This window comes from Sinocyclocheilus anshuiensis, unplaced genomic scaffold (assembly GCF_001515605.1).
Source record: "Sinocyclocheilus anshuiensis isolate Anshui unplaced genomic scaffold, SAMN03320099.WGS_v1.1 scaffold187, whole genome shotgun sequence".
In the NCBI taxonomy this organism is placed as follows: Eukaryota; Metazoa; Chordata; class Actinopteri; order Cypriniformes; family Cyprinidae; genus Sinocyclocheilus; species Sinocyclocheilus anshuiensis.
The window spans coordinates 310,451-322,111 of NW_015552537.1; the positions used below are offsets into that span (position 1 = coordinate 310,451).

General features: G+C 40.0%; 1 protein-coding gene and 1 long non-coding RNA gene across 12 annotated transcripts in view; one reads left to right on the top strand and one right to left on the bottom strand.

The window, feature by feature from the left end:
• LOC107663800 (glycine-rich cell wall structural protein 2-like) overlaps positions 1-754 on the top strand; it is a 10,432-nt gene extending 9,678 nt beyond the window's left edge. For 3 of the 11 annotated variants that reach the window (XM_016454133.1, XM_016454134.1, XM_016454130.1), the window contains 3 exons: positions 152-204; positions 400-458; positions 495-754. In XM_016454133.1, coding sequence (XP_016309619.1) covers positions 152-204; positions 400-458; positions 495-717 — 335 coding nt within the window. In that variant the 3' untranslated portion in view covers positions 718-754. The other 8 variants (XM_016454142.1, XM_016454147.1, XM_016454137.1 and 5 more) reach the window with 7 other exon arrangements.
• The window catches only part of LOC107663802 (uncharacterized), a 17,215-nt gene that overhangs the window by 1,883 nt on the left and 3,671 nt on the right, over positions 1-11,661 (bottom strand). Inside the window, exon 2 of the long non-coding RNA XR_001631386.1 lies at positions 7,952-7,956. This is a non-coding gene — a long non-coding RNA (uncharacterized LOC107663802). The remainder of the gene's footprint in view (positions 1-7,951; positions 7,957-11,661) is intronic.

The following is an 11,661-nucleotide window of genomic DNA, read 5'->3' on the forward strand; positions in this document are numbered from 1 at the left end:
CTGAGGGAAGCGGTCCTGCTCAGGGAAGCGCTCAGGGAGGCGGTCAGGCAAGCGGTCCTGGTCAGGGAAGCAGTCAGGCAAGAGGTCCTGGTCAGGGAAGCGGCCCTGGTCAGGGAAACGGCAACGACGGTCAGGGAGGTGGTCAGGGAAGCGATCAGGGAAGCGGCGACGGTGGTCAGGGAAGCGTTCCTGGTCAGGGAAGCGGCGACGGTGGTCAGGCAAGCTTTGATGGTCAAGCAAGCGTTGACGGTCAGGGAAGCGGTCCGGGGAGCGTTGACTGTCCGGGAAGCGGTCCGGGAAGCGTTGGCGGTCTGGGAAGTGATCAGGGAAGCGTTGGCGGTCCGGGAAGCGGTCAGGGAAGCGTTGATGGTCCGGGAAGAGGTCAGGGAAATGTTGAAGGTAAGGGAAGCGGTGACGGTCAGGGAAGCGGTGACGGTCAGTGAAGCGATCAAGGTCAGGGATGTGGTCAAGGAAGTGGTGGGGGATATGGTCGCGGAAACTGTCAGGGATGTGGTCATTGATACGGTCATGGAAATTTTGCGTAACACCTACCAGGTTTTTTTTTTTTTTCTCTCTGTTCAGTGTTCCATTCATATGGCATGTTTTCCCTGTTTGCTCAAACAGTTTAGAAAGATTTCCTGTCTCTCTCTCATGCTGGGAACGGCAGTGTGTTCAACATCATGCGAAGCTGCGCAGACCGATTGGCGAGAGTTGTAGCTTGCAGTCGTGGGCGGAATTGTGGGCGTAGCTGAAGTCGGACACTTTCTGCTTCCCGTAGTGATGCACGGTGTTTGCATACTTTATTGCAGATTAAGTGAATAAAATGAAATATTTGTCAAATACAGACTTACCATCCATATTACAATGTTATTGTTTCGTTGGACTAAAAGTGCTCTACGGGTTGTTGTTCAGTGGACCCTTACCTTTCTAACTAAACTGGGATTTACAGCTGTGGATGCGTTTATGATTGGTTATTACGATGAATCTGGTACGTACAGTGTTTTTATTATGCATGTTTTGATGTATACTGCTTACACAAATTTAGCAAAAATATTCTTTATAAGCTTTTCATTGAAAAACCGCGATCTATCTTCGATACTTGAGGCTTAGACCTTTAGAATGATATATAGTTTGTCAAGATTAATTATGTACCTTTTCATTTAATCTATTCGTAAACATTGACACGTGCAAACAAAGAGCGTTCAGTGTGCCGGCGTTCAGGTGTGGGTTAACAGGTGAAGTTTCTAGTTCTAGTTTCCTTAGTCTAGTCAAAGTCTTGCCTTGCCTGTTTTCTGATCTTCTGCCTGTGTATCTTGGATTAACCCTTTGCCTTGCTGTTTCGGACTGTGTTTGCACCTCGCCTGGACTATTGCTCATTTTATTGGATTACCCCTCTTGTCAAGCCCTTTGGATTATGTTCGCCGTTGATCGACCTACGCCTGTTTATCGGATTACTCTTGTGTCTTGCCCTCAATATACCTGTTGCCATTGTCTGACCCTCGCCTGTTTCTGACCACACCTTTGAATAAAAGCTTTGCAAATGGATCCGCACGTCTCTCGTCCCTGTAACGTCCTCGTTACAGTCAGCATAGGCAGAAATCCCGGGGGGGGGACAGGACCCCATTTAAGGGTTGTTCGCCTTAAAAATATGATTAAAAACCACGCTGTGCATTGTAAATAACAATGTTTTATATTTTAAATAATTGTGTAAGTAATAAAACAACACAAACGGGGCAAAAATGCGTGCAGCCTGGAATTGAACTGCTGGTTTCGTCTGGCCAGAGGAGAACTGGCCCCCCGACTGAGCCTGGTTTCTCCCAAGGTTTTTTCTCTATTCTGTCACCGATGGAGTTTTGGTTCCTCTGGCTTGCTTAGTTGGGGACACTTAATTTCCAGCTATATCGTCGACTTGATTGCACAGATACTATTTAAACTGAACTGAGCTGGATGATGACATCACTGAATTCAATGATGAACTGCCTTTAACTGAAAATTGAGTGTTTACTATTGTCATTTTGCATTATTGACACAATATTTTCCTAATTAATGCTGTACAGTTGCTTTGACACAATCTGTATTGTTAAAAGCACTATATAAATAAAGGTGATTTGACTTGGCTTGACACCTGTCTTGTTTGGTTCGATTGAATCGAACTCAAGTTTATTTCCCCCTTTGTGCGGATCTTCTGGGCAGGTGTGAATACAGCAATCGCACTCGGGTGCGGACCAAACAACCGCACTGAGACCCAGCTGAAGAGGTGGTCTCGGTCCGCTTCCAAATGAACTCTGGTACGGTTCGTTTAAGCTGTGAATATGACCCGACCTCGATCCGACCCGTACGGTTGAATGGATGAACCAATTAATGGATGACCTTAAGCACATTTGTGGTTTTGTTTAAAGTTTCTGGTTCACTTGTAAAAAAAAAAAAAAAAGGCAGTGTGAAAGCGAACCGCACCAAACCAAAAAAATCATCACTGTATTTGGTCCGGACCAAAGCAAGTGAAATAGTGGACTTTCCTGGTGTGAATACACCCTATGACTTTAGGTAGCTGGCTGGCTAATGCAATCACAAATATATACGGAGTCTATTGAAAGTTAAGGAACTATGTATCAAATGATTAATACATTGAAAAACATTTGTAATGCAAAAAAAAACAAAAAAAAAAGGATGTTGTGGGTTTTGTAATGTCACAAGGGCAAAATACATATAGCAGATGACTGAGGACTAGATTTGCTTTGCATGCAGACCAAGTATGGACAACCTACTGCCAATAGATTCACTTTAAGCATGTAAGATATAAAGCTTCTGCATGAATAGACATTCATTAATGCCGTAACATATCTCAGATCTCGAAAACGTGACTGCATTCTAATTTCAAAGTAATCATTTCAAGTTCTGATAAAAAAACATTTTTACACATATATATATATATGTGTGTGTCTGTGTGTGTGTGTGTGTGTGTGTGTGTGTCACAAGGGCAAAATACATATAGCAGATGACTGAGGACTAGATTTGCTTTGCATGCAGACCAAGTATGGACAACCTACTGCCAATAGATTCACTTTAAGCATGTAAGATATAAAGCTTCTGCATGAATAGACATTCATTAATGCCGTAACATATCTCAGATCTCAGATTACAGCCAACACTGAACCAGTCAATTAAAATGGTGAGCAAGCAGTCTCATTGGCTGTACAATTGGCTGTAAAAGAATGAATGCTAGCAGATTACATGTGAAGGACCTATCAGTTCACGACTGAACTAAAGTTTGTTATTATTAGTATTATTATTATTAAAAGTAACTATATGTGTTCTGTTTTAACACATTAAATGTTATTTTAACATTTAGACTGCTCTTATTATTTAAAAAGGAATTTAAGGCAAAGAGAACAAAATCTGACTGATTTGGTCACCAAAGGAACAGTGCAAAGATTAATATTCTAGTGTGGATTTTAATGTTAATATCAATTAATTTTATTATGTAAATCTTTGTGAAGTATGATTGCTGAGACCATGTCACTAGATCATTAAATGCATTGCCTCAGTTTCCACACGCTTGTCTCTACATGATGAAATTAAATTAAAACGTGACTGCATTCTAATTTCAAAGTAATCATTTCAAGTTCTGATAAAAAAACATTTTTACACATATATATATATGTGTGTGTGTGTGTGTGTGTGTGTGTGTGTGTGTGTGTGTGTGTGTGTGTGTCTGAGGTTACCTTTGAGTGGCTGGTGATGAGAGATGATTAACATAAAAATCTCATATTTCTGTCTGAGACAGGATGTGCAGATGCCATTTGCAAGCACATTTCAAACCTTGGCAGCATAACAGCTAAAATCAAGCATTTTCCAGACTATGTAGGAACCCTGTAGATACGGCTATATATAAATACTGTGGCATGGTCATTAATTGTACCTCAAATCATGTGGCTGGATGTGGTGTGCTGTTACTTTGACTGGCAGATGATAACACAGAACAAAATATAAAACAGCAAACTCGTGCACTAAAGCTAAGCTGTATCTACAGAGTTCGGTTTGACCATTCATAAAGACTGATGCTGATGTGTTCAGTCACACCAAACATTAATTGAACTATAGATAATAGACCCATTTGTTTTCACCGCAGCAAAGTTTCTCAGTATAAAGGCCTGTTCACAGCAAGAACGATAAGTATAACAAAAACTATAAAGTTGTAAAAATCACTCTAACTCTAGTGCTCACAACAGCACAGTTAACAGCTGATGAACAATGAAAACACTGACAGCCAATCAAAATCCTTCATACTTTAAAATGCACACACTGCAACTACGTTGCTTAGAATAAACAAAATGTTATATTTCGTTACTATGGATGCGAATATAGTTATATACTATCCTATACATAATATCTTGATGTGAACGGGCTTTAACTGGTGTCTGAGTGTGAGGTCTTCCATGTGGAAGATTCCATAGGTGAAGCAAATTCTCCAGTGAATGCAGAGAATATGTCAAACTAACCTCTGCCCTGCTCGGCTGTGCTGGGATCTTTGCTGAAGGATGGCCAGACACCAATTACATCGTCTGTGTGGCGGCTGGAGGCATCGGAGGGATGGCCCGCTGCCCCGAGGGTCACGATTCTCATCCTCTCTCAGCCCACCTCTGACGCTCTGCTCCGCTTATCGTCGGACAGGAGCATCTCTCAGGTATATGGCCATCACTCAGCTGCTGCCCCTCGGTCCCTACAGACGGCTGGAAACGTCAGCGGCGTCGCAGGAGAGTTCGGTTATGACTGTCTGTCCGCATCGATCTGGGCAGGACCAAACCCCAGGGCTCATCTCCACCTGGATGTTTATGAGAGAGGCTGACCCCTAGAGAACAACCATCTAATCCTATGAAAAATACATGTCACCAAACTGAAACATGTCAAAACCTCACTGTTTTTTTTCCATTTATTTTATTTTAATATAAAACATTACTATAATGGATGGAGCGGATGGATGGATTTTCTCCAGAGGAAGTGTGATACATGAACAATAGCTTTCTCTGTGCATTAAAATCTAACGACGGATGAACTCTCATGTCAAAGCTTCAGATCAACACCAGCATCATGTGCTGCTTTAAAATCCGTATAAAAACCTTTGCATATAGTGTTTCTGACTTTACAAGTTTCTAGCTGCAGAAAAATGGGTATAAACTATGAAAATAGTGACCAAAAAAAACTAATAAAATAGGGATCAATGCAGAGCACAAATTCTGAGTATGGGACACCATACCATACACGTCACGTCACGTTCAGGTCAGGGATTGAGAGGTTACATGAGCCACTTTTTACTTCAGTTGACCTCTAGTCAAATACAAAGATGAACATTAATGAAGAAAACATGATTTACTAATGCAGCACAACAGCAGTTTAAATCTTATTTTGCAGCACATTATTTAGGTTTTCATCAAGCAGCAAAATAAAAAATATATATTTGTAGTAATATTCTAAATAAAATATTTCATAAAAAATATTATACAAAATATTCTTAATATTTTATAGTGCTTAGAATATTTGCAGTAATGCATATTGCAATGTAGGGAGCAACTGTGGCCTAATGGTTAGTGAGTTGCAACCTGAAGGCCGTGGGTTCAAGTCTCAGTACTGGCAGGGAATGTAGGTGGGGGGAGTGAATGAACAGCGCTCTCTTCCACTTTCAATACCTACAACTGAGGTGCCCACCGCTCTGTGTGTGTGTGTGCACTTAGGTGAGCTAAATGCAGAGCACAAATTCTGAGTATTGGTTGCCATTCTTGGCCACATGTCACTTTCATTTTCTCTTTAGTGAAGCCTGCAGGTAAAAGCTCACGATCACTATTTGAGCCACTGACCAGCCTGATTGCCTTTTTGGGAAATATTAATTACATGGTTTTGTTCATTGACCAGCATCTACAATACAATGTAAATTTTATGCACATTCAAATTTGTATGCTTGCACACTATTCTGTGATATTGCAGCATAAATAGTGTAAGTAATGCATTCACACTGAAAACTCCAACAATAAGAAGTGCACTTCAAATACCCACATGATGCACTTAATTAACTGGAAAAATGAAGTGAGGAATGTTGGACATTCACTCAGCTGTTGGAGCTGTAATTATGTTGGATGACAAAATAACTTTATAAAATTCAAACATGGTTGAGTACATAGTGCATACTATAATTGCAGCAGGTATAGTATGTCATTTAGGTCACAACTCTTGATCTGCAAACATGGATCTATACAGAAATGCAAAATGTTGGGTCTTCACTAGCTGTGCTTCCAAAGGCCAGAGGCGATTGCTGCGTTTATTGACACGACTCATGTGAACGGGCTTTTAGTTGTAGCTTGTAGCTTCCATCTCCCTTGGACTCCGGTGGGCGACACTCAAAGTGCCAACCTTCAAGATTCTCAAAGCGTCAGACACAAAGAAGATCTCAGAACTGAATACATCTCACTCCGTCCTTTGCCATCTCTCCTCAATCCTTTCTTCCTTATTCCCTTTTTGTCGTCTGTCTACTTTTTAGTCCCTTAAGCCTCGAGGAGATCAAATCCAGTCCAGCAGTGTGTGACTAACATCGCTGCAGACAATACGCTGGTACGACGCTTTGATCATAAATCCATTTAACAGCAAGAAATTTAAAAGGAGAGAAGTGTGGGGAGAGGAGCGCGTCAGGCTCGTTACGGATCCTTCACGGCCCATCAGGCATGAGTATGCCAAGCACGTACACAATTAAGGATTAGTTTCTTTGACTGAGCCTCAAACTGGAATATAAAAATCACCTTATTTCAGGAGTCACATGAGTATGCTAATCGCATGTGATAATAGACATTTTTAACAATGTAACCTATATCAAATGCAAATGTGAAATTTGTATTGAAGGATTCTTGCTTAAAGCTTTTACTTTATTTTTGGCATACTGTGGATCTTTGCACACTTAAAAATATTGTTTAACCATAAGCCTCATTCAGACAGGACTAGTTTTCCCTCAGGAGGTTCGCAGACGTACTTTGTGATTTCAACCATGTCAAACACATCTATGTTTTTTATTTCTTTCTTTTTTTCTCTCTGGGTGAAATTTATAGAGCAAATTACCTGCTGTTTTTTTGGCAGTATTCCGGTGTCCTTTGAGAAATCTAATCCTGTCCGGATGAGAATGTCTGTGATTGTGGATATTGTGTTTCTTACCAGTGCTTCTCCTCATTTATGTTGACCTTTGTTGAATACTTTATTTCAAGCCACATTTTTCATTGCACTGTCTGATGCACCTTCATTATGGATTTAGACCTTATATCCAACTTTCTTGGTAAAATAACAGTTGGTGGTTCAAATGCTGCTGGCATCTCATCTGGCATGAAAAGAGAGAATGAGCGTCAGGTCCACAACCTCATTAATTTCTGCTGTTATTCTGCTTATAAAAACAGTTTTCTATACTGCAAACGGCCTTAGATGAATGTGAGTTAGACAGCTTCATGGATTACAATGGGGAATTTTTTTTTAACACTACATGTCATGTGTAGACAACTGTACATGGTTTAACCAGCAACATTCATCACATTAATATAGATTTCAACTGATGTTCATTACAGCTTCCAATGTGGCTCATCCATTCAGACTCACCATAATTTACAGTTTTGAGCCTTTCACTGTGTTTGAATCAGTATATGAATCTTTTTGGTCATTTGTGAAGTATTTCATTCACTAGAACACTGTAAATAGCCTTTAGTAATTATCAGCAAAAAAAAAAATAATAATATTAATAGGTAACACTTTATTTTGATGGTCCCTTTTGAACATTCTGTTGACAATAAATAATGTTGCACCTACATGTCTACTAACTCACATTAGAGTATTAGAAGACTTTCTGCTTAATAGCTAACTCTTTATTGTGATGGGTTTCCAACAGACATTCTACTGACTATAAGTAACTTTGTAAGTACATGTCAACTTATTCTAACCCTAGCCCTACCAGTCTACTAATACTCTGATGAGAGTCAGTAGACATGCAACATTACTTATAATCAACAGAATGTGTGGACCATCAAAATAAAGTAAAACCAAAAAATATAATATATATTGTGGGATTGCAAATTTCAATCTTTTCAAACAACTTCAATCTTTACTACTAATAACTATAGAATAACTATATCACAAAACAGCCAAATTAGTATGAAATGACAGATGGCCAGATGGGTGTTAATAATTTTAACTATAATGCTGTTTACAGTAAAAAAAAAAATGTGTGTGCAAAATCATCCTGTAAATGATTCTGTTAAAGTAAATTATCTTAATCTTAATCTTTGATTTTGTGTAAAAATGTGTTGCATCATCTCTAAAGAAGGGCTTTGTTGGATTCGCAGTGTTGGATTTCTTCATCTTCTAACTGCAAGCAGAATTAAAGAATGGCCCTCACATCATCATCATCATCATCATCATCATGCCAAACCACTGTTGCATATTCATTAGTAATATTTGAATGTTAGTTGAATATATTTTTCAACTAGTCAAACAAACCTTAAATTTCCTTTTCATCATTAAAGCATTTGACAAGAGTGAGAGAGGTTTCAGCGCTTCTCCGAGCTGTCAGACAAGCCACACATCTGACGCGCCACTTTCATCATGACATAACTGGCAAGGTGAGAACTTCCCTGGTGAACGTTTGATAGATTACACATGTTGAAGAGAGAAGGCGTTAGATGGAGGTCCAGATGTCTGGAAGAGAGATGAAGAAAACAACAAACCAAACAAATAAGAAAACCTCCTCTGCATCCTCTGATTGTTTCATCATCTGTCAGGTAACTTCGGTCCAGCCGTCTCTTTGGTTGAATCCTCTGTCTTTCTAACATGTATAAAATAAAGCAATCACATTGAGATGACTGAAAACTCTTTTAAGTGCTCTGAGCTCGAGCAGTTATCTGGCTTTGTTCGCTGGTCGCTCCACGGGCCTGTGCAATGACCATCAAATAAGAGCATTTCAGATGAAGGAGAACTTCACAGGATGCTGAACCGTTTGACATTCAACTCTAATGTATTATGCAGAATAATAAAATAGTGTGCAGCTTGCCAAATGCAGCGGCAAAAGCAATACAATATGAGAGAACACACTCTAATGACACTGTTTTTGGCTCAGCACACTTTTATTGTAGTGACTGGTTGTTACACTGTGGTAAGTAAACAACTACTGTAGACATTGCAGTCACAATGCAGGCAGTTCTGCTCTCTAATGCACCAAACCCTATAAAAACCTAAATCCTCTCGCCACTGCCTCTCACAGATCGGACCTAACCAAACTAACCATAACCAGCCAAACTAAAACGCATCGTATATACAGCTATGTGAAGTGGGATTTTGGACCAATGAGATTTCATTGTGAACAAAACTACCCAAAACTATGTGACAGAAATAGCCAACAAAAGGAAGTTTAACTTATTAAACTCATCTCTCGTCATTGTGAGTAGGATAGCGAGTCATGCCATCATCTTAAACACAGTTTTGCTAGTATTTAGAGATGGTCCTCACCACAGAACACAAGATCCAGGAGGCGTGGTTGGATCCAGATCCAACTCCTCCCACCTTACATAAACCTAAACCTACCCATCTCCACCCCCTGATCCCTAAACCACCCATCTCCACCCCTAAACCTAAACGTCTCCACCCCCTGATCCCTAAACCCACACATCTCCACCCCTAAACCTACCCGTCTCCACCCCTGATCCCTAAACCCACCCATCTCCACCCCTAAACCTACCAATCTCCACCCCCTATATGTAGATCCAACCGCGCCCCCTGGATCTTGTGTTCTGCAGTGAGGGGCTACTGAGTATTTAGGACAAAATACAAGCCTTGATTCCTGTAATGATCATCTCCGGCTCCATTACGATGATCATTATGTAGTTAATGACCTGCACGCACTAGCAGTTTGGCTGACAGGTGAGAATTAATTAGTGTTGGGTCCTCGTTTCATGGGCCCCTGGACCATTGGACCAGATTCGCTCTGACAGCTCCTGGTAAAACCTGTGGTGATGGCAGATGCTCTACAGAGAGAAGGTGCGATCACATTCGGCCATGCTAAATATGGCTATGTGATGCTGTGGAACTTACAATTAGTTTTTAGGTGCAACTTACTAACAATAATTAAAAAAATTAATAAAAAAAGATTGTCCTGCATTGTTTCTGACTGTGTGTCGGCTTTGATTGTAACATCTCTTCATCCCCTTTTACATCAGATTCAAACCCAAATAGCCATTGAAAAAATTAGCCTTGTTGCCATAGAGACATAGAAGAATTAGTCAAGTTTAGATCAAACTATTGGTATTTTGAAAGAAAAAAACAATGCCTCTTGTTTCCACTGCATGTCAGCACATCGGAAAAAGATGATTATGCCCCATTGCGAAATGTTTTTTTAGCATTCAGTTTAACTAAAAAACAAACAGTAAAATTCAAGATGACAGTCATTCCATCCAGATAGCTTGTACGTTTAACCTCTCCTGGAGATGAGCGTAAATGAGGAGCTCTGGGACACTGGAGATGAAGAGCAAGCGAAGGGTGAACAATTTCACAAGAGTGCTGCGAGCAGTTGCATTTGTGTTCATTCACACAGACTGTTTATCTGGTCTCAATACATCCAGAGAATCAGCAGCATTTAAATCCTTTCAACGACAACTGAGATTTATCTATTTTTGATCATGATGCATAAAATATTATTGCTAGAATATGCTACTTAGATCTGAGTGTTTGTGTTGTGTTTAGTTGTTAAATGGTCCCTCTATTTTAACAGTTATGTCATTTCTGTGCCACTAGCAGCAGTACATGGGATTGCAATCTGTTTATTTAATTGGCCTGACAGGCAAATTTGGGAAGGGACTGCCTGAAAAATGTGAGGTTTTAGAATGACAAAAACAACTCAGAAATCAGGAAACAGGACACTAGGAACAGAACCAAATTCACCAACACAACTGCCAATAAATGCACAAGACCTGACAACTGAACAAAGAAAACACTAGGGCTGCATCCCAAATTGCATACTTACCTACTATATAATAGGTGAAAAACAGTATGTAAAGAAAAGTATGTCAATGTACTCACTCAGGGGCGTAGATTACGCGGGGGACGCGTCCCCCTCACTTTTAATATCACGTAAATTCGTCCCCCGCACTTTTTCGGGCAAGTGTGTTCGCATAGAGGTTTTCAAGAGCTGGTGTGAATAAATATAGATTTAAATTCAAAGAGACAGGATAGTCTGTGCATGATCTGATGTTTTATTTGGACCCAGAATAAGGCGAGATGAACATCGCGGAGCGCTAAACACTCATGCAGTGTGTGTTTCATTCACACTCGAAGCCGGAAGGGCGCTCTCGCGCAGAAAGTCCTATGAGGAAATGGACAGAAGCATCCAGCTATCGCTGTATGAAAACAGTTTTTTTCACAGAAAAACAGAAACGTTTGGAAACATGAAGACATTAAAGGTACGATTTCGACAATACACAATATATGGTTTATTTGTGCTTGTCAAGTCATCTCCAGGTAATAAATAAAGTATATGAACAATGCAGTGCTAACTGACATAGCATTTATTACAGTATAGAAACTATTCTGCATTATTATGTGATACAAAAGTGTTTGTAGTATATAAACAAATCATTATTATTGGTTATTGTC